Source organism: Anabrus simplex, chromosome X, assembly GCF_040414725.1.
Source record: "Anabrus simplex isolate iqAnaSimp1 chromosome X, ASM4041472v1, whole genome shotgun sequence".
Lineage (NCBI taxonomy): Eukaryota > Metazoa > Arthropoda > Insecta > Orthoptera > Tettigoniidae > Anabrus > Anabrus simplex.
The window spans coordinates 3568355-3595955 of NC_090279.1; the positions used below are offsets into that span (position 1 = coordinate 3568355).

The 27601-nt window shown below is 42.3% G+C and overlaps 1 protein-coding gene across 1 annotated transcript in view; it reads left to right on the top strand.

The window, feature by feature from the left end:
- Positions 1–27601, top strand: part of LOC137503149 (zinc finger protein OZF-like) — a gene marked incomplete at its 3' end in the record, with an annotated part of 85913 nt that overhangs the window by 106 nt on the left and 58206 nt on the right. Inside the window, exon 2 of the mRNA XM_068230624.1 lies at positions 832–1264. Within this exon, the coding sequence (XP_068086725.1) occupies positions 832–1264 (433 nt within the window). The remainder of the gene's footprint in view (positions 1–831; positions 1265–27601) is intronic.

Below are 27601 nucleotides of genomic sequence, written 5' to 3' on the forward strand. Positions count from 1 at the left end.
GGTGGAGGCTGTGCTAGGGCTTTTTTCACGTATTACCCCAATTCGAGGTTCTATCCTTCTAACCGGATGCCCTTCCTAATTTGCGACTCTCGGTGGAGTGTTGTAACATAGGTAGGAGGGTGGTGGAATACTTCTGTAAGAAACGACTAAAAAGGGATGTTATGAGCTCTTAGCTTCCGAGCGTGGTATTAGCGGCTAAAGGACCTCAAGCTGAGTCTGGCATTAATTGTAGTTGTTTACATTTCTTTGAATAGGGAATCGAGGTTGCTATTACTTTGAAAGTATGAACTATTCCGTAGACAAACTGAGCTGCCAAGAAACCTAAGACAGAATAATAGAATTTTTAATTAAATATACCCGTATATTAACTTTAAAACTAAAATTAAAAAGTGAAGAATATAAATTCCTCTCACAGCAAAGACATCTCCAAAAATTCATATCATAGGTAATTGACAGGTCGTAACAATCCTAGAAGTAAACATTCAACCGTGAACATTGAGAAATACAGGTAGTTCAATATAAAACGTGGGGCATTCAAAATGACAGGTGAGGGATCTACATTGAAAATAAATTCAGTGTTTAAATCAACCTTTTAGTGTGCAATTTTTTCTTTCTTTTTTTCTTTGTTGGCAACCTGACTATAGTGCCACTCAGCTGACGAAGTAGGTTTCTTGAACATTATAATAGCGTTGCCATGTCTGCCGCACTTCGTAATTTAATCAATTTCCTTTCAGGTAATTTTCATGGTGGCCAGTTTCATTAACATGATCCCATGTAAACCAGCTCTAAGGAGGACTATCTGTTAATTTGTGGTGTTATTGTGCCTTGCAGACTCGGTGCGACTGTGTGCGGCACTCCATGGGTCACTGCGGAACATGTGGAGATGAGGGAATTGCAGCTGGAAGATGACACCAGAGTGGTGGAAGAATTGGTGAGAACCCCTACGGAGACAGAGAACAGCACGAGTTCATGGGAAGATGTGCTGAAAAAGAGGGAGATGGTGATAGAACAGAGGGAGGAGGCATTTGAGAAGAAAGCAAAGGATGTGGAGAAAGCGCGTAAGGAGAGAGAAGAGGAGTTGGGGAGAGAATGTAAGAAGAGAGAGGAGGAAAACGAAAGAGCATATAAGGACAGAGAGAAGGTTGTTGAGAAGAGAGAGCTTGCTTGCGAGATGAGAGAGAAACCTCCTCTCCCGAGAGAGAGGATTGGCGGAAAAGAGAGGAAGGTCCACGGTGGCGGGAACTGCTCGTCCAGTACGAACCAGGTCCCGAAATCCTTCAGCAAATTCTATATTGGTCCGCTGATCAGGGATATATCAATGTGGTGAATTTCCTTCTTGAAAGAAATCCCTGTGTGGACTGGAAACGAACCGATTTGAACCATGCTGAAGAAGGGGACAGCTGCATGTTGTGGAGGCACTGGTAGGAAAGGAGAAAATCGAGGTCGAGAGGACTGTCCTTTGGAAGGAGTGCCATTGGTGTGAACATTGGTACCCACAGATAAGGAGTGCCTGCACTTTCCTTGTCAGCCGTACAGGACCACGTGGAGGTGGTGATGTACCTGGTGGAGGACGGAGGTGTTACTGGGGAGTTGCTGGGTACTACTATTGTACAAGCTGCTCAGTGGGGTCACCTAGATATAGTGAGATACCTCACCACACAAGACCCACTAGTTTCAATGCAAAGACTAATAGTTGCACAGCTCTAACCCTTGCCAAACGGAGGGGGGAAGGCACCATGAGGTGGTACGTTTCCTAGAGCAGTGCTCATTGAATAAGTAAGTTACTTGGACACACAGCAGTAATCTAGTGTGTCTCCCTCTATCCGTAGTACGATCCTTACCTGCGCCTTGGAGGTGAGGAAGAGCCTTTCCTCCTCTCAGGAGGTTCAGTGCTATAACAGTGAGGGATCATGCCGGTAACAAAGAACTCTGTGTTGTGCCGTTGCCTGGAAGCGAATGGTATTCTATGCTAAGTCTTGTATCAATGTAAATAAATTGTTTCAAGGTAATAAAACTGTTAAATATGAGTTAGTGCTGGCCTCAGCCCCATCTTCCTTGTGATTAAATTATCAGCTCTCTGCCTCGTTTGTTCCCGAGGGGTGCAGACCATATGCCGCTCTCTAATTGGGAGTTGAGTAGAGTAATAAACAGTATCGTCGAATTAAGTGGTTGAAGCCGCTCTACAGGCTGAGGACAGTGTGGATAGTCAGCACCACAGATCATCCAGGTATGTGACCTCGAGGAACGTTACCGTCGAAGACGCTGGCATGAAATATGTAGCTTGATCTCACTTCGGTAGGTGGCCTTCAGATATGGCACAGATGGGAAACTTGAAGTTATGTACGTAATTTTCCCATCACACAAATGACAAGCACATCAGTCATCTTATAATTTTCATGTTTTCACTCCTCACCATTACGCTTACGCTTTCAGTAGTTCCTGCATTGATCCCTGCAGAAGCATTTGAATTACTTTTTAAACAGGGGTGAAAGTGAGAATCGATGCAAGTGGCTGTGTCAGCGGAGAATAAGGCAGACTAATGATCCACGTCCCAGTGCTTGAAATGCGATTTTACTAGGGTATAAAATCAGGCTTGAAATTAGAAACCATATTTTGATATTAATTACATAGTATTTATCAAAATAATAATGAATGATCTCAATTAACTTATGACGATAAAAATATATTTTGTATTGAATATTTGGTTTGAAAATCTGTTGGCTCAGTAAACTCGCGTCCTCACCCTGAATTAGTGCAGCTAATTTCAGGTGCACACCCCAATAGAGCCGCATATAACTTTTTAACCACTTAACTGGAATCGAACTCAAACAGTGGCGTATGCTGCCATCAAGACATGGGCTATCACTAGAGTTAGGTTACCCATTTTCGATAGTTGGTTTAGTGAACGTCAAGCCTTAAGGGTTTTGAGCTGCAGCTAATAGCCATCGGAGTAGCCTGCTGTGTTAAGGATGGTTCACAAGCCCTAGCCTCTGCTACTGTAGATGGTAGCAAAAGCATCAGCCTCCTCGTATTCGTAATTCCCCTGGCTCGGGGACTGGGTGCTTATGACGTCTTCAGCATTCACTTCATCAGGTCACCATTAAGCCTTTTCAGAGGCTATGCATTATTATTATTATTATTATTATTATTATTATTATTTCTTAATTCGTTTGTCCTCCAGGGTTAGTTTTCCCCTCGTACCTCTACACTCAAGGCCAGTGTCCTGGAACGTGAGACTTTGGGTCGGGGGATACAGCTGGGAAGGAGGACCAGTACCTCGTCCAGGCGGCCTTGCCTGCTATGCTGAATAGGGACCTTGTGGGGGATGGGAAGATCGTAAGGGATAGACAAGGAAGAGGGAAGGAAGTGGCCGTGGCCTTAAGTTAGGTACCATCCCGGCATTTGCTTGGAGGAGAAGTGGGAAACCACGGAAAACCATTTCGAGGATGGCTGAGGTAGGAATCCAACCCTCCTCTACTTAGTTGACCTCCTGAGGCTGAGTGGACCCCGTTGCAGCCCTCGTACCACTTTTCAAATTTCGTGGCAGAGTCGGGATTCGAACCCGGGTCTCGGGGGGTGGCAGCTAAACACACTAACCACTACACCACAGAGGCGGACATTATTATTATCATCATCATCATCATCATCATCATCTCAGTTGCAAACAATGAAGTTTGTGAAGTTCGCATGAGCCACATAACCACAAATAACTTATTTACGTTAAAATACCCTTTGTATGGATTCTTGTGTTTCTCATCCTGTTCACACTGTAACCGAGTAAGAGGTGGGGTAGGCTTATTCTTAATTATCAGCAATTTAACTTCATATTTCAGTTGCGAGAATGGTTTATCCAATAGCTTACACACGGTTCAGCCATTTCACAGAAGTAACATCACAAGGTCACTGTCACGTTAAACACTATAACTTCAGATAAACTAAAATTGTTCTGAGATCAACTGAAATATAAGGTAAATCCGGGACAGACGCCGCCCCGGTAGAGATGCCGCATACACTGTAGCTAAAGGTTCCCATCGTTACAGCTAGATGGCAATATGTGTGGTTTTTCAGTTTCTAAGGAAGAACTACTGTCTGCGAGTGTGACGAAATTTGCTCGTATATTACGCCAATTATAGCCGATATCATGAGGCGAGTACATGTTTCCTCCTGACAAAGTTTTTGCGTGTGTTCATTTATTGTATATTAAGTTGGCTTCAAATGCTTAAATCAGACGTTTTTAGTACAGTAGACGTCTGAAACATAACTGTAGTTGAGAGTAAGCTAATTTTGGGCCATGATAGCCTTGAGGTATGAAAACAGGAGGGTGCGGCGTCTCTCCCTGATAGTTGGCCTTCGGGCTGAGCAGCGGTCGCTGTGCAGGCCAGAGCCATTTCAAGGGTGTTAAGTGCCGTGGGGTTTTATATAACACAGTGAAGAATCCGTTGCACATGCACATTTATAGTAAATCGAAATTAAAATATGATTTTAATGTTGCAAATTATCAGATAGATTTTTTCCATTGAATGATTATATTATGTGGATATAATTGTCTTGTAGTACCTTCTAGTGTTTGGTTATATTAAAGTTGAAGAAATTGGCTTAAATTTGATTTTTTCATTAATTATTTTACTCGCGGCATCCCTCCCGAGCGAAGTCGGCATCTATACCGGGATCCAGGGAGAGACGCCGCAGATGCAACAATTCCTTTGTTCACTCCTTTCTCCAATTTACTTTCAATTGCCAATATTTTGTTCATCCCTGATCAAATGTACATGTTTTCAAATAATGCTCGATGAATTTGCAACAATTTTTAAAGTAAATATACCGAGATATAACAAAAGACATAAAAAGTGCGGCAACTCTCCCGGAATTACCCTACCAATAATTTCCAACTATAAGCAACCCGTAAGATGTCCTGCACATGCAAAAGCAAATCGTGATACAGTAGCACATGGGTGAATCCCATCAATTCGGACATTTCCGGAGAACTTCGAGTCTTTGGGCCTTCTCTTCCCACCACTGTCTCTCGTTAGCGGCGGCGATTTGACGGACCGAAGCCTAGTACAGCTCAAGGTTAGTATCCCCTCGTTCCCCGCACCTTTCCGACATTCGCCAGCAAGCCTCGCGAGGCGAGTCGAGGGGAGTGAGCAGAAGGCCTGGGCTGCGATGTTAGTCTCCGTTGCCTTGCTCTCAGAAATACGAGCGACGTTCTTTCTCAATGCTTTCGCGTTGTGTAAATGGAAGAATGTGTCAGATGCTTACATTATAATATTTACATTTCCATCGTTCTCATTTGAGGCTTGGGCTTCACTGATAGCCTTGGTAGCCCTCAGTATACGCCACTGAACCCAAGCTAAATTTTATGCTGCCGTAGTTTCAATGAAATGGCAGAATGGGTTTGAACGTAACACAGGTTGAAAGGAGGGAGCTGACGGCTGTCATACTGAGCTATGCACAGGGGAGAACGCCCAATGACATAAGAGGCCTGTCGCTACAAAAATATTGATCCCATACGAAACATGAGTGGGTCACTAGTTGCACTATGCGATATTATGCATTTCAATCTAAACATTTTAACTCTTACTTCCAACAAATCCTTTGCGAATCTTCCCCCAAGAAATGCCGCATTTGATTCCTTGATGCGCTTATGAATAACCGTGGTATCGGAAAAGGAGGCTGCAACTTTCAGTCTGTCGCCACTGATCTGCATTTAGGGCGGTCACCAGGTGGCAGGTTCACTATTAGATGTTCACCCAGTATTTTCTCAAACCGACGTGCACAGGTCTTACGGTGACAATGAGACAGGGAAGGAAGTTACACTGGCCTTAGTTTGCCTGGTGTGCAATTTGGAAACCACAGAAATCAATATTGAAGTTTGCTGAGGTGGGGTTTGATCCCATTTTCTCCCGACAGTGATGTGGTCACTCGCTCTGTGGAAACATTTTAGTTATGCTGAAACTAAGCTGTGATGGGAAAAGTGCAAAATAAAAGTGATTGGGTTCAATTAATTACCCGAGCAGAAATTAATTTCTGAATGTAATCAGTAAAGCTACAATAATCGTAGGACGCGAGTCTTCAGAGAACCACTGAGTTTTTTTACATGGGTATGCCAGAAGGAAATTCATTTGTCTGTTTTGTACCTTTTAGTACAAGGACATTAAGTGGCTATCATCGCTGCGTTAGACTAAATAGACATTCAAAATGATAGCTCCCGAGCGAAAATAGAATGTCACTTTCGAGTTTTCAGGGTAACTTACTGAAATAGGGGAGTGGAAATGCCTTACCCCGTTCACTGTCACGTGCTTATTCCGGCTCCATTCTCCACGACGTGGGGGCTGTATGAGGCGACTTTAAGGGAGACCAAGGACTGTCAACTTGGGAGTGTCGTTTGGTGACCACGGTTCCGCTAGCTGAGTCTGGTATGAGGCTCCTCCACGGTTTGCGAGTCATCCCTCTATTTTGCCAATACCTTCACTTCTCCTCCATTTTCCCTCTGATTTGTGTTAATAGAGGTTGGTTGCCCAGTTGTACTTCCTCTTAGAACAATAATCACCACCACCGTCTCACGATTACCTAAATCTCAACAAGTTGTGAGTAAATGAACGGGTGCTGATGCTCCAAAGTTACCAAGCTCTCGATGCGATGTACATCGATTACTACAATGTATCGATTACAATTTTATTTTCAGAAGTAAATCACAAGTAAAAGTTACTAAGAAGATATTGGTTACAAGTAATTCAATTACTTGCCAACTCTATAAGTAAGATATTCGTGCTCATGACACAAGGTCGTATTACTACGTGTTAACGGTACTGATGTCGGACCAGAGTACAGCTTACTGTATTGTTACATCCTGATTGTTACAGAGCACTTCATAGGCAAGTAATACCTGTTAGCGCTTGTCCCGCAATGGAGCAGGGTCTGGTGTCTCTTGTAAGCCAATGTTCACTTGGTTCTATAAGAGCATCATCTGAAACAAGATGAACATCCCTCATGTCTTCTTGAAGGTGTTTCTAGGACCGACCACGTGGCCTGTTTCCAGTTGGTGTGATGTGAAGTGCCCTCTGTACGCATTACATGGCCATACCAAGTAGGTTATAAAGATAACAGCAGAAACACTCTCGAAAGTGCAAACACTACCACTATCTAGCGGCTCGCAGTGTGAAAACGAACCGCTGTTGACTGCTCCTTGTGCCTGCTATGACATAATACCTGAACCAGACGTCTCGAAATTTCACCTGCACACGAAAATATATTGGTTTTAAGTTTTAGACGAATTACGGAATTGCTATCTAAGTACAAAATGTTTGATCTGCGGTTATAACATTTTAGTAGTCACGAAATACCCTGAGGCATGAAAAGTAACATCCGTTTTAGGCCTACACCTAGACCAAAACTACTGGATTTTACATGTGATAGTCCACTGTCTACAATTTTTACATACCATGTCATATTCTTTCAAAAATAAATTATCCTCCCGTTCTCAAGCTATTTTCTACTAATTGAAGATTAGTCATGACAAATTTCTGTAACAATTTGCATAAACTACAGGCCAGGCAGCTATATATACTGACAACCATGCACATACCATAATTATATATATACTATCTTATATACATCCCAATGCACTTGGATATGAAATTACATAAGCGTTACTTTCTGTAATTTGGCATTTTTCTTTATCTACTGAGATGTGTAGAAACCATTCGTTTTATTTACAAAAGCTTTTTTGAGAACTGTAAACTATTTTTGGGCCAACAAGGAATAACAGTTGTTACAAACACCTTCTACACTAACATATTAATTCACTAGCTGATGTACCCGTGCTTCGCTACGGGATTCTCAGAAAGACTGACTTTGTGGTTTTCTTAACCTGAAATCAACATAGGTCATTACAAAAACGTAAGTATGAATGTAGCGATTAAGGGCAATGCTATCATATAAAATACTCGATCAAATGGAAAGCCGCACGTTTTATCACTTTTAACGAACAGTGCTGCGGTTAGATTGCGGTGCCAATCTAATAGTACAAAGTTCCAAAGCTGGGATGACCAGGCCACAGATTGCCATGAACACTCATCTGCCATTATTCCGCTAAATATACACACTGTTCATTCCAATCAGTGCCTCAGAGTAGGGATTAAATAGCCCGAATGCTATGATGATCCAGTGTGTTACGTACCAGTAGAATCAGAAAATTTATAAATCAGGGGAATGTCATGCTAAAGAAGAAAGTTATCTAACTCCCCAGCTACTTCCCATCAATATTCAGGCAGGCTGTTACACTCGGTACGACTGGGCGTGTTGGCCGTGTGGTTAGCGGTGCGCAGCTGTGAGCTTAGTGGATTCGAACCCCATTGTCGGCAGCGCTGATGGTATTCCGTTGTTTCCCACTTTCACACCAGTCAAATGCTGGGCCTGTACCTTAATTAAGGCCTAAGGCACTCCTAACCCTTTCCTATCCCATAGTCGCCATAAAACCTATCTATGTCGGTGCGACGTAAATCAAATAAATACTCTGTACGCAGCAGTAATCCTATCTACCGGAGATGAAGGGCAACAGATGACACAAAGCACATCACGACAAACAATGGTCAATGTAATGTTATTGTTGATCAATGTTATGAGCTTTCTATATTGTAGGCCTTCACATTTAGTTTTCTTTCGACTCTGTGATTTGTAAAATATACAATAAACTGTAGTTTCTTATTCTCCGACTTTACATACCGATTTTCATTAAATACTGTTTACCCATTTCTGGTTACTCGGCGCTGATATGGACTTAGTAACAAAAATCCAAAATCATTAATATCTTTGTGATCATAGCCAGTACGGTAACAATGTATAAGACATGAATAATAGAAAATTTAATACTATATAACCCTATTTATGTAGCATTCATCGATTATACCTCTAATAAGAAATATGTGAGAATTACATTTTAAGCCTTCCCCTAAATTACCATTTCACTCAGCGTGAATAAAATAATTTTCAGCCTAAGACTATAGCGACTTATTTCCTGACTTTGCATACCGATTTTCATCAAGATAGGACTACTAATAACAATATTTGAGAATTATATTTTAGGCCTTCCCCTAAACTACCATTTTTCTCAGCGTGAATACAATTATTGATAGCCTAGATTGTAGCAACTTATTCCCCAACTTTGCATACCCATTTTCTTTAAAATATGACCACTAATAACATAAATAGTTGAGAATTCAATTTTAGGCCTTCCCCTAAACTACCATTTCACTCAGCGTGAGTAAAATGATTTATAGCCTATATTGTAGAGGCTCATCCCCTGACTTCACATACCGATTTTCATTAAATTCTCTTCAACCGTTTTCTCGTGATGCGTGTACATACATACAGACAGACAGACAGACAGACAGACAGACAGACAGACAGACAGACAGACAGACAGACAGACAGACAGACAGACAGACAGACAGACAGAGAGACATAAATTACGGAAAAGTAAAAAGTGCATTTTCTTGTTACTGTGGATATGACCGATACAGAAATACCATTATTTTCAAATTCTGAGCAATGTACAGACAAAACTCTTATTTTATATATATAGATGAAGGTCTTCACTAACTTGTCTTTGATATCTTGAGTGTCCAACCAATGACATAATTGTCTGCCTTTGCCTGTGTGGTTTGCACATTACTGTCGACGATCTCATTTTCTTCATTACAATTAGGTCTCTTATCACTAATATTTAATCTTACATTCACAGTGTAACTTAGTTTAAATTATTGTGTTTGGTTAGGGGTACTGCAACATCAGCCTCACAATTGCTATCGTGTGAAGGGGATAGTAAGTTATTTATCTAACAGTTCTTAATGCACTGTAAAAATTAGATGCATCTGGAGCGATATTATTGCCCTCTTTATCCCTGACAATGGGAAATTAATTTTCCAGACAATCCTGTGCCTGTCTTCTAGTGAATAGAAATTGAAAATCTATTGCTCCAATAATTCTGACCACAAAATCTTAAGAGCAGTGACATTATCTACCCAACATTGATACCACCTCTGTTTAACACAGTGATCTGCCTTAGATATTTTCAATTTCTACCAATTTTCCTAAATTATTATAACTACTGCAAAGGTGTTTTCAATACTGCTTAGGGCCTGTGGTACTACATTTTGAGGAATTGAAGATGTCAAATAGTATGTCACATATTTCAATTAAATCAGCTCTAATAGCTGCAGAGGGTGACAGTGAATTACACTGAACACGCACCTTTATGCCACAAGCAACAGATTGACTCACAGTCTGAACAGCTAAACACACTCTCATTGGTGAAAAGGAGGGAAGAGAAATACATTGTTTTGTTAAGTTTGGGGCTAGTCTGGGAACAATGGTTGAATCTTTGTTATAAAATTCTTCAGTATGAGACTAGGTAAAAATTTCCACTCCTACATTTAAATCATACTTCTTTAGATAGTTTTTGAGTGATTTAATCAAGTGAGGGGCATTATGGATAAAGTATATTTTTTCACCATTTATTCCTGTTACTGGGATACCGTGGTAGACAGAGGGGAAACAAGGTCGCTCAGCAACGGAGCAAGGTTTCAGGTACAGAAGTAGCTCGGTAGCTTAGATATGTACAATCTTCCGTGAGCACCTTTTGCTCTACAACGTTACCACCTTCCAAAATGCACCATTCAATATTTACACTAACACCTCTACAAGAATAGAAAGAGCATCTATGCTCTATGAACTTATCTAGGAGGCTGCGCTCCGAACCTTATACCCTTACTGCCTCCTCAAGGCAACCTGCAACTTTTATATTTACAACCAGAGCATCTGTGCCCAATAAAATTAACACTTTCCAGGCCTCTCGAGGCACAACCGACATTTTACAATTCAAACCACATTCACTGTCTTAAACACTCAACAGTCTAACATCTTAACATAAATAATCTATTTTACAGAAGTATGGAATACCCATTCTACCGGAACTTGGTGGGAGAAAAAACACAGATTAAAGTTACTGGCCCAAAAATCAAAATGATGCGGAGGCGGACACTTGCACTCCTTGAAATTTGCACTCAAAACATCAAAACCCTATTTGGGCTTCGGCCCGAAGTTACAGAGGCTAAGCCTATACTACTGAGGTGACTAGATGGAGAAAATGTAAGTTAGGAAAGCTACAGACAGAAAACGGTTACAAAGTCATAGTCACCTCTAAGTCAAGTTGATAGGGAACTCAAGAGGTGTCACTCTCTCTAGTCCCGAATTTTAACTAAGTGCTTTTCGGCTCGTTTAAAATTTACATTATACGTAGATATTTACATTTTAGAAGACTGAAAATTTAATGTTACATTATTAAAGATAGGAAACCCTCCCCTCGAGTTAGCTTTCAGAGGCTGTCACATAGTTATTAAAGGGCTGCCATTACCATAATCTGCTGGAATACTCGATGAAGGGCGAGACGCCGCCGCTTCATCTATTAACACACACTCAGTAGACTGGACGATCAATAAGGCAAGGTAGCTCGAAAAGGTACCAGATTTTATATCCGAGAGAAAGGTTCTAGAGAGCTCTGGGCTAAGGCTCAACACACCTCCAAAGTTTATTGGATAATCAAAAAGGTACAAGACGGATCCTATTTGCTAAATAGAAGAAATACAAAATTTTATATTGGTCGATATTTGAAGTTAGTGGACAGAGATAGAAGTGTTGCAAGCTGTAATACACCCAAAACAAAGCATAATCAACCCAGTTTAAGAAACCTCAAGATAAACATTTCGTTAGGATTTGAATAGTTCCTCTTCACACTAGAGTGCATAACATAAGGTTTTGGGCAGAGATATCTGTAGAGAAAAGTCCAAACTTATTGCGCTAGTAGCTGCGACATTCATATATCAGATGGCATTCTTCAAGACGCTTCATTTCCCTTAAAGTCTCTCCTCAAAGTTAAAGTTTGACATTTCGCTGGTTGTTTCGCTGTTCGCAAGTTGTATTTTACAGAGATAAATTTTCTTGAAAAAGTTCATTTTTAAGAAATTACGTTAAAAACAAGTCTTGAAGTCTTCTTCCAGCCGTACCAGTGTAAGATATACAGTTCAAGTTTTGACGGCAAAAGCAGCCGCCGCAGCCGGTGCCAAAGTTGGGTCACCCGGATCCCCCAAGTACTCTCAGATACATCTCTCCCGCTACCTTGAGAGGGGTAGCCATGGTGATGGTCGCCACAGACCAAATATAGTGATAATGCTGCAAGATGGGCAGGCACCACAGCGCTCGCCGGAAAGGATGGTGTTCCAGTACGCCGTTATGCAGGAGACTGGGCCAGAGCAGAGTGGGCCGTTACCACACGCCGGCATCAATCGCCAGATGTTGAGACACGGCCGCAGGTGAAAGAGAGGGCACTGAAACTGTCATTTATTTGGCGACAAAAAATGTTTTTGTGGGGAGCCAGAGTTGTGTATTTTTCTACGTTGCAGTTTTTGATCAGGCCGGCTGCATGTGTGACTAGCAGGCTTGGGCTTAGAGGCGCGCAACTGGATAAAATAAACCTAACTAGAGGGGAAGGTTGTACAGGATTAAGTATATGCAAAAGATACTGCCGTCAGGTGGATATGTGAGGGCCAGAAGGCCTCCCCATATACCTTACACGCTGACATTTTTTAAACATTTACAGAACTGACGCCGAATAAATATAGCTGATACCTTACTGCCATGACTTAGTGGCCTATACTGCAAAACAAAATATTATGCCGGTTTAATCTGGGAAAGTGTTCTCTAAATATCCTCTCAGTGGCTAGGTAACTGACCAGAAGAATAACAGGAGTAAAGAAGTCCAAAAGCTATATATGGCCCATGAAATCTGGGGGCAAGATTTCCTGCAGGTACGAAATTCTTAACCATAACTTGATCTCCAACCTTTAAATTGGTGGGCCTACGTCCACGATAATATATCTCTCTAACCTTTTCATGAGAAGCCTTCAGATTACTTTCAGCCTTCTTCCATAGGTCTCTGGTATTATCAGGACCTATTGTCTCTTGTAATCTGTCATTGAGTGACCAAAGATTAGACAGCGGCGTGTTGGGAATAAATTTAAACACGAGAGAGGCGGGAGTGAACTTGTGGGACTCATGAACAGCCGAATTTAAAGCAAAAGATAACCAATGCAGAGAAGTATCCCACTTGGAATGATCTCCATGATGAAAAGCGATCAACACGGATCGAAGATTACGATTGATCCCCTCAGCCGGAGATGATTCAGTGTAATAAGCGGAAGTTGTTACATGGGATATGGACAGATTGAAACAGAATTTCCGGAATGAGTTAGATATGAATGCCTCTGCATTATCAGAAACTATATATTGACAGGGGCCAAAAGAAGCAAAGATAGTATTAAGACAAGAAATAGTAGACTGAGCGGTAGTCAGCTTAGTGGGAAACAACCATGAAAATATAGTGAAGCCGTCTACACATACAATAATAATAAATTTATTCCCGTTCCCCTTTGATCCCTAATGGGGTCTCATGATAGTATCTGAAGATCATTAGCACAAGAAAGGTTGGAACCACAACCTTCATTTTCTGATCATGTCTCGAAGGGCAACACAAAACGCCGTTCCTCAATACATAAGGGACAACATGTTCCCCAGAAGAAATGGTTTCCGTTATCGGATCCAGCACGGGATCTTCTGGTTGATAATTCTCAGTGTCACGAAACAGAGTCAAAATAGCATTAATACTAGGAGGTGTGGGCATAGAAAGAGAAGAACAAACTTCCTGTTCACTGGTCTCAATATCACTAGAAAACATGTGGCTTAGTCCACCAGCAACTACATTTTCTGATCCCCTAATGTGTCGTACATCACATAGGAAAGCTGAGATCCTGATAGCCCGACGGGCGTTACGTCCGTTACTACGAGGCCACCTTAAGGCTGCTTGTGTCTTTCCAATTCAAATTTGACATGTTCCAGATAAAGGCGGAACTTCTCCGGGGCAAACAAGACTGTCAAAGCCTCTAATTCATAGCTAGAATACTTTACTTCTCGAACCGATAAGGTCCTAGACGCATAGAAGGTATGCCGCCTTCCGAGTTCCGTTTCCTTAAAAAGGACAGCAGCCACAGCAGATGAACTGGCATCACTTTGGACAGTGAATTTCTTAGAGAAATCGGGCATGACTTGTACAGGGACGTTACAAAGAGCTAAATTAAGGTTTTCAAAAGCGGCTGGCTGCGACGGCCCCCATTCAAATTTTACACCTTTCTTGCGAAGTAAGTTCAAAGGGCGCCGCCCTAATAGCAAAGTTAGGAATACATTTCCTGAAAAAATCACCATGCCTATGAATCTAGCCATTCCCGTTATGTCCTTCGGAGGCTTGAAGTCACGAATAGCCTGTGTTCTGGAATGGTCAATATAAACACCATCGGGCGACACAGTATGCCCTAAGAACAACATAGAAGGATTAAAAAAGGGTACCTTAGATAATTTAATGGTCAACCCAGGCTTCCGAAGGTGATTGAGGACTTCCGTCAGATGATCTAAGTGCTCTTCGGAGGTCACTGAAAACACGACGACAACATCGAGGTAATGTGTCAGATATTCGAATTTGATATCGGAGAAGACCCTCTCCAGCTGTCTAGTAAGGACAGCTGCATACGTGTGGATCCCGAAGGGGCGCGGTAGTATTGATACAGATTCCAATCCGTGGCGAAAGCTGTCAGGTGTTTGGATTCTTCTGCCAGAGGTATTTTATTATATGCCTGGTTAAGATCTAATATGGTAAAGAACTTAGCCTTGCGAAACCATGAAAACAAGAATGAACATTCAGAAGGGGTACAGATTGTAACAAAACCGATATATAAGGCCCTCAGGCCTCCTCTTCCATCTATCCAGGAAGTGAAATATACATTTTTTTTTGCTAGGGGCTTTACGTCGCACTGACACAGATAGGTCTTATGGCGACGATGTGAAATATACATATATTACATTGTGTTACTCACAATAAGTAGATCCCATACAAATTAAATTAATAAAAATACAAGGATGGTGGGATTACATTAAGATGAAATAAATGAAGATTTAGTTAAGATGAAATAAATCAGATATAATGAAAGGAAAAATTCCTTAAACTAATATTCTACATGTAAAAGAAAGAGGTAGTACATAAAACTTGATTTTAAAAACAAATTGGATAAGAATTTTGGACTCTCTACCAGGACATCCATAACAAGAGAATGGTTGTAAGTAGCAGCATCAAGTTTACAGATGATCCTTACTAGTGCGTAAAATGTCTCCAAAGTGCTTCCTTGAAAGTGCGAATAGCGCTTAACCCCCTGAAACTTTCGGGAAGGAGGTTCCACTCACGGCAGGCAATTACTGTGATTGATTTATCGTAGATGGCAGTTCTATGGGTAGGTAAAGCAAGGATGGAATTATTAGCAGATCTGGTGTTAAGAGTATGATAAGAGGATAGGTATTTGAAATATGAAGTAAGGTAAAATGGCTTTGAAGAATTAAGGATTTTATGGAGATGGCATAAGGTATGCACAGTGTGACGGATTTCTAGTCGGGGTCAAGATAAGTGGTTATATGAAGGAGTTACGTGGTCATAGTAAAGTAGGTTACAGATGTATCTCACACATGCATTTTTACCACGTTGTAATCTGCTCAATAACATGTTCCGAGTGTTTCTATAAATCGCGTCACAATAGTCAAAATGAGGGGAAACCAGAGCTTCTACCAGTATTTTTTGGGTTTTTTAGGAAAATAAGTATTTATACCCGCGCGGCATGTGCAATGCAGAGAATGTTTTCTGGGTGATGTTTGTAATATGCGTTTTCCGTGACATGTCATCATCGAAAGTAACACCTAGGACTTTTACTGATGACATGAATGGTATGCCAGTATTACACAACCTTATAGATGGAATCTCTGGTGGATTGACTTTCGCGAGTATTTTCGGGTATCCAAAAATGATGGCCTGCGTTTTTGCAGGGTTTAACCTAAGACCAAATCTCAAAGACCAAGAAGAAAACGATATTAAATCCTGATTGATTTTGTCTAGGGTCAAAAATATTAGATTTGGAGATGTATGGAGGTACATTTGTACACCATCAGCATAAATATGGTATTTGCAGTGTATTAGGATTTGGGAGACGTCATTAATGTAAACAGAAAAAGGAAGGGGTCCTAACACCGACCCTTGGGGTACACAACACTGCACAGACCGCCAAATTGATTTGTTTATTCTATCTGTAACACACTGGCGACGGCCTTATAAGTAGGAATGCAACCAAAGAAGGGCGCTGTCCGAGAAATGGAAGGAATACAATTTCGAGAGCAAAATGTCAATGTCAACAGAGTCAAAAGCTTTGCTCAAGTCTAGGAGTATTAAAACTGTCACTTCCTTGTTGTCCATAGCTTCTCGGATGTCCTCTGTGACCTTCAGTAGTGCCGTTGTAGTACTGTGTGCTTGACGAAAACCAGATTGTAGTGGATCAAGTATGTTGTAAGTCGTCATGTAGTCTGTTATTTGTCTATCAGCGATGAACTCTAGCGCATTGGATAAAGCAGAAAGTATGCAGATGGCTCTGTAGTCAGATGGTTCAGAAGGGGATGCTACTTTTTTTAGAGGACGTATAATGCCCACTTTCCATATTTCGGGAAATGTGCTCTCTACAAGGGAAGAGTTAAATTTGTTAATTAGTGCAGGTAATATCACACCCAGAATAACTTTTATCGTCTCTATTCCTATACTGTCATTTCCTTTTGCCGCTGATGTTATCCGATTTATAGCAAACCTGACTTGTGAGTGGGTTGTTGGACGGAAGTAGAAGTTTTCTCTATCTGTTCGCGTCTTTGCATTATTCGCGTCTAGAGCTTCCTGTTTCAGGGCTGCATTTAATGTGCAGTTAGATGAAAAATAATCGTTCAGTTTTTCCAAGGGTATTTTTTTTCGTCGTCGTCTCTTCCTTTGGTAATTCCAAAGCTCTTTATGGATTTCCACAATGCAGCTGTTAAAGCATTTGTTTGAATTAAACTGTGAGCGTGTCGTAGTTTCGCGTTTCTAATCTGTTGGGTCGTAGCGTTTCTTAGTCTCTTATAGTTCAGTAAATTGTCAGGAGTGCAATGTTCCTTAACTCGTTTATAAGCAGCATCGCGTTCAGCCATTAGTGCTCTAATCTCATCTGAGAGCCAGGGAGCTGGTTTTCGCGTAACTCGTGCCTTTTTTCATGGGCATATCTATCGTACAGTTCCGTCATATGTTGATTGAAGAGGGTCACCTTGTCATTTATGTTTTTAAGTTTAAATATGTCATGCCATGGCACTGCAACTGTGTCTTGTAAAAGTTTATTCTTATCAATTCTTCGTAGATCTCTATATGAAATTATTTTAGGTTTCAACTTGGGACTTTTCATAGAATAGGCCATAAATATAGCATCATGTCGCGATATCCCTGGGGCACTAATTTGACCGCGAGGAAGAAGTAATTCAGGTTGGTTAGTGGTAATGAGATCAATTACAGTGTGTGATGTGTCTGTGTGGTGTGTAGCGTTGAGAGGGAGAAACGTTAAATCGCAAGCTTTAAAAGAAGTCTGAGGAGAGTTAGGTTCAAGAAGGTTTATGTTGAAGTCAACCGTCATAATTATTTTTGAGTAATCAGGAACTCAGTCTTGTATTTGAGTCTCTAGATCGCATAAAAAAACCCGCTTTCGGTGGTTTATATGCTACACCCAGAAGACATTTTACTTCACTCACAGTTATTTCCAGGAACATGAACTCAGGTTTTCGCTCGTACGGACCTGGAGATCTACAGATTATTTTAGGGCGTAAGCTGGTCGTAACATATGCGGCAGTACCCCCGGAGGGATTACTAATCTGTCGGATCTGAGAAATGTATTACCCGCCAGCTGCAGTCTTTCTATTGCGTGGTGTGGTTTTAACCAACATTCAGTGATTAATATTGCGTGGAAACTGGGAGGCATAAATAGGGCTTTTATTTCATCCATTCGCGCCTCCGCAAGGAAGTTTTGAGCGTTTATATTGCAAATATTTAAAGCATTACTGTACGCAGAAAGCTGGTGGTTAATGATGTCCCTTGTCGACTAGGAATGGCAAGAAAGCTCAGATGACAATAGATGTGTGTTGCCTGCACAGCTGGTTCCAGCGACAGTGGGGAAGGGTGGAGTAAATGAAAGGTTTTGAGGACTGGTTGCAAGGAATAGGGGAGCCTGTTCGTTTGTCTCAAGTTCATCAGGGGGACTGTGTTGTTCTCAGTTGCGTTGGAGATGATTATGAGAATAATGGGAATGGAAATAACAATTTACAGCGATCAATACGATAATGGCAATGTGTCAATAATGTAAGTGGAAATAAACACGACAAAAATAAGGCACTGAACCAAGTCTGCTGCTACTAACACCAATCTACCACTACGGCAAGCAAAAGTAAACTATATTACTAACTACGTTCTAATAGAGAGTTAAAGTTAAAAATTACGATATACTACAAGGATAACTCTAAAATTAAACTACAATAGAAAGTTACAAATTGCTGTGACCATTTCTCCCGCATATCACTTTAGTTCATTTAATTGTTCCATAGTGCACACTTTATACTTATTTGATCCTATTTTTATATTAATTAGCCCATCAATGGTCCATACCTGGCACAGAATAACGCGAAACACAAACAGACAGTTCTTGAATTAAAACAGAACGGAGTGTTTTAGGCAAGTAGAAATAATAAGTTAGGAGTATGGCCCCCAGTAACTTAGAAGTAGTAGTAGAAAACCAGTTTGAGAGATGAGCATGATGTGACACTAATTTCTACAGCGATAGCCAGTCCAAAACATAAATGGGGAAGGCTAAAATCGTTACCTCGGTAACGGTGTGAGACACCTCCACGGTTCTGCTAGCTCAGTCTTGTGTGAGGCTCTTCCACGAATCCGCTAGCTCGGTCTTGTGTGAATATCCTCCACGTTTCCGCTAGCTCAGACTTGTGTGAGGCTCCTCCCAGGTTCCGCTAACTGGCTCTTGTGTGAGGCTCCTCCACGGTTCCGCTAGCTGGCTCTTGTGTGAGGCTCCTCCACTGTTCCGCTAGCTGAGTCTTGTATGAGACTCCTCCACGATTCCGCTAGCTGGCTCTTGTGTGAGTCTCCTCCACTGTTCCGCTAGCTGAGTCTTGTGTGAGGCTCCTCCCAAGTTCCGCTAGCTGGCTCTTGTGTGGGGCTCCTTCACGGTTCCGCTAGCTGAGTCTTGTGTGAGGCTCCTCCACGGTTCCGCTAGCTGGCTCTTGTATGAGACTCCTCCACTGTTCCGCTAGCTGAGTCTTGTATGAGACTCCTCCACGATTCCGCTAGCTGGCTCTTGTGTGAGGCTCCTCCACTGTTCCGCTAGCTGAGTCTTGTGTGTGGCTCCTCCCAAGTTCCGCTAGCTGGCTCTTGTGTGAGGCTCCTTCACGGTTCCGCTAGCTGAGTCTTGTGTGAGGCTCCTCCACGGTTCCGCTAGCTGGCTCTTGTATGAGACTCCTCCACTGTTCCGCTAGCTGAGTCTTGTGTGAGGCTCCGCCACGATTCCGCTAGCTGGCTCTTGTATGAGGCTCCTCCACGGCTCCGCTACCTCAGTCTTGTGTGAGCCCCTCCACTGTTCCGCTAGCTGGCTCTTGTGTAAGGCTCCTCCACGGTTCCGCTAGCTGAGTCTTGTGTGAGTCTCTTCCACGGTTTTTTGAGGTGCTCGAGTCCTATGGAGTCCACTCTTTCTTTTGCCGATACCTTTAAATGTCATATCTCCTCCATTTTCCCTCTGTTTAGTGTTAATAGAGGATGGTTGCCCAGTTGTACTTCCTCTTAAAACAATAATCACCACCACCATCTGAACAATGTAGTACACGATTACCTAAATCTCAACAAGCTGCGAGTAAATGAACGAATGGCGCCACGCATTTCGAGTGTTGGGGCTCCTAAGTTACCAAGCTCTTGTTGCGATGTATCTCGATTACTACAATGTAACGATTACAATTTTAATTTCAGAAGTGAATTACGAGTAAAAATTACAAATAAAGTAATTTTTACATGTAATTCAATAACTTGCCAATTTTGGAAGCGAGGTCTTCATAAATGTAGTGTTCGTGCTCCTTACAAAGTATGGATTGTGACCAGGACGGTACAGCGCGCAGGTAAAACAAAAGAGAAAATAGAATGCAATGAAGACATGTCCACGGAAAATGGGGTCTTCACTGTGCGTCAGAAGAGACCAGGACTTTCCCAAGAGAAAGAAGAGGTAACCTCTCCTTGGCTCTACGCTTGGTGACCACGAAACTCGTAGCTGAGTCTAACACACTATCTAGTTATTTGTGTGAGCTTCCTAACTTTCGTATTCACTGTCCGATCTTCCTTAGTCAACTCCTAATCTTTTCCGACTATGACGCTATTAGGTTTGTATCTTCCCTTCCTTTTATCGATAGCTTCATTGTCCTCTGATTGGTGTTAAGAGAGGAAGGTTGTCATCAGTTCTGTAACAATCTGTTCACGGTCTCCTGGTCCTCTGCCATGAGCATAACTATCTCTTCCTATCGTTCAATTACTTGACTGATACTGACAATCTTGTGCTCTCAGCCCACACACTGCCTGTGACTGATCAACGAAATATCTTCCCTCCATCTCCCTTGCTCATGGATTGGTGTTCGCTAGAGGTTCTCTTTCCAAATGCCCAATACAAAGGGCACTAGGAAAGTTTTGCAATGTGAGTGAACGCTTTAGACTTTTTCAAAATAATTTCCACCCCACTCAATTTACTTCTACATACCGTACGTCGAAACCAGTCACTGAACCAACTCTGCCACTTTTCTTCGATTACATTTTCACACGCTTGATCCCATGCTGCCAGAAGCTCTTCGTCGGATGCAAAACGCCGCCCTTTCAGCTTCATCTTCACTTCTGGGAAGAGTGCGAAGTCACAAGGACAAGATCAGGACTGTATGGAGGGCGAACAAACACAGTCAACCCTGATCTGGCAAGAAAATCCATTGTTGCATTAGCACTATGTCCCTCTTGCTGCAATATTTTCCTCACAGCTTCAATGTTTTCCCCAGTCACTGATTCAGACGGTCGTCCAGAATGAGGATCGTCTTCAACCCCAAAATTTCCCCTGTGGAACTCCTTATACCAGCCGAAAATTGTATGTGCTGGAGCATTGCCGTGATGCAGGAGCCAAGTGTTGAGCCGTGACCTTGGACGGAGCTGCTTCAGAGCCTGGGTGACCTGAGGCAGACAAGTCTCACTGTACCACTTCGCAGTAACTCCCCTTTTTGTTTGTAGCACAACCCGAGTCAGGATGACCTCTTTAGTGAAGAATACTGCAATCATCCTTTTCTTCACTGACCTTGACTTTCGCTCAGTCACAGGAGTACCTTTATCTTCAAACAGGCACACCTTCTTCTGAGATTTTGTTGGGACATCGTAATAATGGAGTCAAGTATCGTCACCTGTAACAATGCTATTGGCGTTACGTGAAGTCTCATTTTCAAACTGTTTTAGCATTTTTCGGTACCATTTCACTCGATGTGCCCTTTGCTCTGAAAGTGAATGGGGCACCCAAAGGGAACAAACCTCTCTAACATTGAGATGGTCGTGTAGAATTGAATGAATAGCTGGTGCAGGGATGTGGAAGGTCTCTTCTACCTGCCGATATGTCATCCGTCCCTCTTGCTGCAACACTTTCCTCAGAGCTTCAATAGTAGTATAATAGGACAGTTCGGCGGCCACCACCACCACAGGCTCCCAGAGGCCTCCACCACCACCACCACCACCACCACCACCACCACCACCACCACCACAGCCAGAGGCCTCCCAGAGGCCTCCTCCACCTCCCGCGAGAAATTTGAATTGGTAAACAAAGCCACGTGCTTTTTGACAGCTGTCATCGACAACAACGCATCGCTAACCTCAGTACCGCCATCTTTACGGGCCTAAACCTCAGTAGTACCAACTTAACCTTACTAGCGCGAGATTTGAATTTGTAAACAAATCCACGTGCTTTTTGACAGACAACAACATATCGCTAACCTCAGAGCAGCCATCTTGACGGACCTAAACCTTAGTGGTACCATCTTAACCTCACTAGCGCGAGATAAACAGATCCACGTGTTTTTGACAGCCACGTGCTTTTTTGACAGCTGTCATCCGCCATCTTTAAACTACAGAGCACCGTGCTGCCCTCTTTATCGCAGTAGCTGCAAATTCGTCACCTGTCATCGGCAGTGCTGCCATCTTGGCGGGCCTAAACCTTAGTGCTTCCAACTTAAGCTCACTAGCGCGAGATAAACAAATCCACGTGCTTTTTTTGACAGCTGTCATACGCCATCTTTAATCCATAGAGCACAGTGCTGCCCTCTTTAGCTACTTACCTTTGAAATGTGGTGGCGGGTAATTTTTACGTCACAGCTGTCATCCGCCATCTTGCATCGCAAACCTCAGTGCTGCACTCTTTAGCTAGATACCTTTGAAATGTAGTGGCGGCAATTTGAAAAATTCTTTATGCTCTTGTTTGGAAACAAAGCCACGTGCTTTATTGACAGCTGTCATCCGCCATCTTTAATCAATAGAACACTGTGCTGCTATCATGCGGGTAATTTCGTCAGCTGTCATCCGCCATCTTTAATCCAGAGAGCACCGTGTTGCGCTCTTTAGCTACTTACCTTTGAAATGTGGTGGAGGTAAACTCTACGCGCTCTTGCTTGGAAACAAACACATGTGCTTTTCTGACAGCTGTCAACCGCCATCTTTAATCCAGAGAGCACCGTGCTGCCCTCTTTGTGCCGGTGGCAAATTCTACGTGCTCTTGTTTGGAAACAAACTCACGTGCTTTTTGACAGCTGCCATCCACCATCTTGCATCACAAACCTCAGTGCTGTACTCTTTAGCTAGATACCTTTGAAATGTGGTGGCGGCAATTTGAAAAATTCTATGTGCTCTTGTTTGGAAACAAAGCCACGTGCTTTTTTGACAGCTGTCATCCGCCATCTTTAATCAATAGAACACTGTGCTGCTATCATGCGGGTAATTTCGTCAGCTGTCATCCGCCATCTTTAATCCACAGAGCACCGTGCTGCTCTCTGTAGTAGCGAGCAATTTGAAAAGTTCTGTTAGCTGTTATCCGCCATCTTTAATCAAGAGAGCACCGTGCTGCCATCTTTAGCTAGATACCTTTGAAATGTGGTGGCGGCAAATTGAAAAATTCCACGTGCTCTTGTTTAGTAAACAAACTCACGCGTTTTTTGTCAGCTGTCATCCGCCATCTTACATCGCAAACCTCAGTGCTACACTCTTTAGGTACATACCTTTGAAATATGGTGGCGGATAATTTAAAAAGAAAACTTCTACAGCAGCCATCCCTCGACGCTAATTGCACAAGATGGTGGCTATACATGACTCCTTAAAGGTGCTTATGCAAGATGGTCGCTATACATAGGTTCTTATGAGACGCCCTTGGGATGCTTGCGCAAGATGGCGGTTATACACGGCTCCTTATGAGACACCCTAGGGATGCTTGCGCAAGATGGTGGTTGCTTCTATGAGGCGGCTTAAGGGTCCTTGCACAAGATGGCTAGAGACGCCCCTAAGGATGCTTGCGCAAGATGGCGGACGCAAGGTGGCGGCTATACACGACTCCTTATGAGGCGCTTTAAGGGTGATTGCGCAAGATGGCTGCCGCTCGTAGCTTAGAGGCTAACGTGTCGTGCTAGTTCGATTCATTAAATTTAGGGCTTAAATGCAAAATGTTAAATATCTCGAAAACGGTGCACCGTAGAGCAAAACGGACAAAATTGTTCTGCCTAATACGTAGGTTCGCAGTATGAGGAACAAGAAACACATTGTCTAATGATGGGATCAACGGTTCGATTCCTACTTAAGCCCTTTGGCATTGGCAGCTATCTAATTCTACAAGATGGTGGCTGCTCTTATGAGACACAAGATGGCTTGAGACGTCCTAGGGATGCTTACGCAAGATGGCGGACACAAAATGGTGACTATACATAGCTCCTTATGAGACAGCCTAGGGGGTGCTCGCACAAGATGGCGGCTACTCTTATGAAGAAAGCTAGCTTAGAGGCTACTGCGCAAGATAACGGTTGCTGTTATGCATGCGGTGGAGAGAAAATTGAAATTCTATGTGCTTAATCAACAGACCACCCTGCTGCCCTCTTTAGCTAAAATGTGGTGGTGGATAATTTGAAAAATTCTTTTGACAGGTGTCATCTTTAACCAATGGCGACTATACATAGGCTGTTAAGACCTTATCATTCTCCTCCTCCTCCTTCTCTACCTCCTCCTCCTCCTCCTTCGCCTCTTATGTCAAGGCATAGCTTTATATCGAACAAGTTTAAACCTGCATCGCGAAGGCAAGCGTGTGCAGCGATAACATTATTGTACATGTTTAGACTTGCGAAACATAAGAAGAGTAGAATCAAACGCTGTACTCGATACAACATGTGATCAGAACATTGATTGATGTGTTCAGAACACAAAATAAGTGATCAAGACTAGAATCGAACACTGTACTCGATACAACATGTCAGGGGATAGCCTTGTTCTAAGAAGATCAGATTGACACATAACAAGACTTGAATCGAACACTGTACTCGATGTCGTTAACTTCAACATGTGATTAAAACATTGTTTGGTGTGTTCAGAACACTACATAAGTAGAATCGAACGCTGTACTTAATACAACATGTTAGGGGATACCTTTGTTCTAAGAAGATCAGATAGAAACATAACAAGACTAGTATTGAACACTGTACTCATTGTTCTTTTCTTAGCGCGACGATGTTGACCTTTCCATGGAACTTCCGGTAAGTTGTACGTTCCTAGTAACGGCTAGACTTGATAACGTTATTGACAGTTCCTCGTTCTACTGTTAGTAGTTATCAGAAAGAACTGAGTTCTCTCATCTCTGGAGCCTGTTTCTGTTGTGCACAGCAAAGTTCTACTGCTAGTAGTTATCAGAAAGAACTGAGTTCTCTCATGTCTGGAGTCAGTTCCTGTGCAGCACAACAAAGTTCTACTGCTAGTAGTTATCAGAACGAACTGAGTTCTCTCATGTCTTGGGTCAGTTCTTGTGGTGCACAGCAAAGTTCTACTGCTAGTAGTTATCAGAAAGAACTGACTTCTCTCATGTCTGGAGTCACTTCTTGTGGTACACAGCAAAGTTCTACTGCTAGTAGGTATCAGAACGAACTGAGTTCTCTCACCTCTGGAGTCTGTTTCTGTTGTGTACAGCAAAGTTCTACTGCTAGTAGTTATCAGAAAGAACTGAGTTCTCTCACCTCTGGAGTCAGTTCCTGTGGTGTACAGCAAAGTTCTACTGCTAGTAGGTATCAGAACGAACTGAGTTCTCTCACCTCTGGAGTCTGTTTCTGTTGTGTACAGCAAAGTTCTACTGCTAGTAGTTATCAGAAAGAACTGAGTTCTCTCACCTCTGGAGTCAGTTCCTGTGGTGTACAGCAAAGTTCTACTGCTAGTAGTTATCAGAACGAACTGAGTTCTCTCACCTCTGGAGTCAGTTCCTGTGGTGTACAGCAAAGTTCTACTGCTAGTAATTATCAGAACGAACTGAGTTCTCTCACCTCTGGAGTCTGTTTCTGTTGTGTACATCAAAGTTCTACTGCTAGTAGTTCTCAGAACGAACTGAGTTCTCTCACCTCTGGAGTCAGTTCCTGTGGTGTACAGCAAAGTTCTACTGCTAGTAGTTATCAGAAAGAACTGATTTCTCTCACCGCTGGAGTCCGTTTCTCTGGTGCACAACAAAGTTCTACTGCTAGTAGGTATCAGAATGAACTGAGTTCTCTCATGTCTGGAGTCAGTTCCTGTGGTGAACAGCAACTTTCTCCTGGCGTAAGTCAAGCTGAGCGATTGGCACTGACTGAGTCGGTCATCTGGAAAAGGGGACACGTCCAAAATATTGCATATAACAGGAGAGATACAAAATGGAATTAACAAACGAAATTTTCGAATTTGCATATAACTAGTAAAAGGCCATTTATTCCTATCATACGGATTTCAGATCCCATCCCTGAAGGTAAAAAGAAATCAAATTTTGTTTTCGGGATGCGTACAGTTTTCCAAGTGAACTGACTTTTCTTAGAAAATATAAACGAAATTTTCATCCCTGTCCTTTAGTTTTGATTTTAATTTGAGTTTCCGTCACAACGTCGCATTTCAATCAATCTATAACATTTAGAAATAAGAGAATTATGAAGTGATCCTAAACAACGCACATATTATAGTTTTAACAAAAAAAAATCAGCAAACATATTCATTCCGTCTTATAGGACATTACATTTTTCAATACGGTTCATGTTCTCTCATCGAGAACTGACCTTGTAACCATTGTAATGAACATACTGTAGTCCCTGGGCGTAGGTTAAGAATATAAAACAATAACTGCAAGTAGCTTCTCTTTAAGGGGATCAGAATTATTCTTCATGCAGAGCTTCCTGCTCAGTAATTGGACAGTTGTTGACAGTGTCATGGTAGACTTAGTATACCTTATACTGAGAGAACGAATGGAGAATAACGTAAAATAATTGAAGTATTATAAGAAAATTAAGTATCACACTTGACAACTGTTTTGACAACACTAAGTATGTCGTACTTTTCGTAAGAATGCAAGTGTATTTTGCACAAATACATCTTCTGACAGGGCACACTTACATTCAGTGAATTCATCTATATCAGGAAGTGTATTTTCAGCTTTCGCAGTGGACTTCAGCTTCGAAGACTGTGTCAATCAGCGGTAAAGGACTAACAGATCCTTGTACTTTTGCTTGGAAATCGGAAGTGCAGTGTTGTAAACATATTCGGCTGTAGTTTCTTCGATACAAGCAGGTTTGTGTCATCATTCAGTGTGTATTCTGATTTCAGTCGAACTGAAGGATTCACCTGATGATGAGAAATTTCACTTTTGATCTCTTGTTCTCCTTAATCCTTGGCTAGCTTCAATTTCATTTGTAGAGTTCCACACTTGTTACATGTTTGAAAGATATTCCCTAGAATATAGAGTGCGACCGACACGGAGTACATAGTGAGATTCAGCCACACATCGCATCACCAGGTGACTTTAATATACAAAACATTTCTCAGCTGACAATGTAGGGTCCCAATACTGCGAAAACCATAAAAGTGGGGAATTTCCTCAATTGTGCCGAGAGTTGAGGGGCTAACGTGTTATGTTGTGAGCACTGGAGAACTCTATCAAACTAAAAAAGCAAATTTCGAAAATCACTTCGAGCCTAAAACCGCTTCGTCATTATTCGTTTTCCTCCTTGTTCAAATCCTAGCTGAAATGTTCTTTCTGTAATGCGTTCCTTGGTTCAGCACTCTCGTGGATCTTTTTTTTTTTTGAAAAATGGATCACGTCCAACGCAGGTTTCTCTATACCGGGGCATCGATCCTGTACTACGCACTAACAAAGTGGTGGAGCATGGCTGTGCAGGTGGACAACGCCACCGCTGATGACCTGGTCAACTTGCCGCCCGGTTTCCAGTTTCAGAACCCCACCAGGCTACCCGCGGTCAGTCGCGGCGCTCGCGGGGCCCGTGGGGCGCCATCCGGAGGAACAAC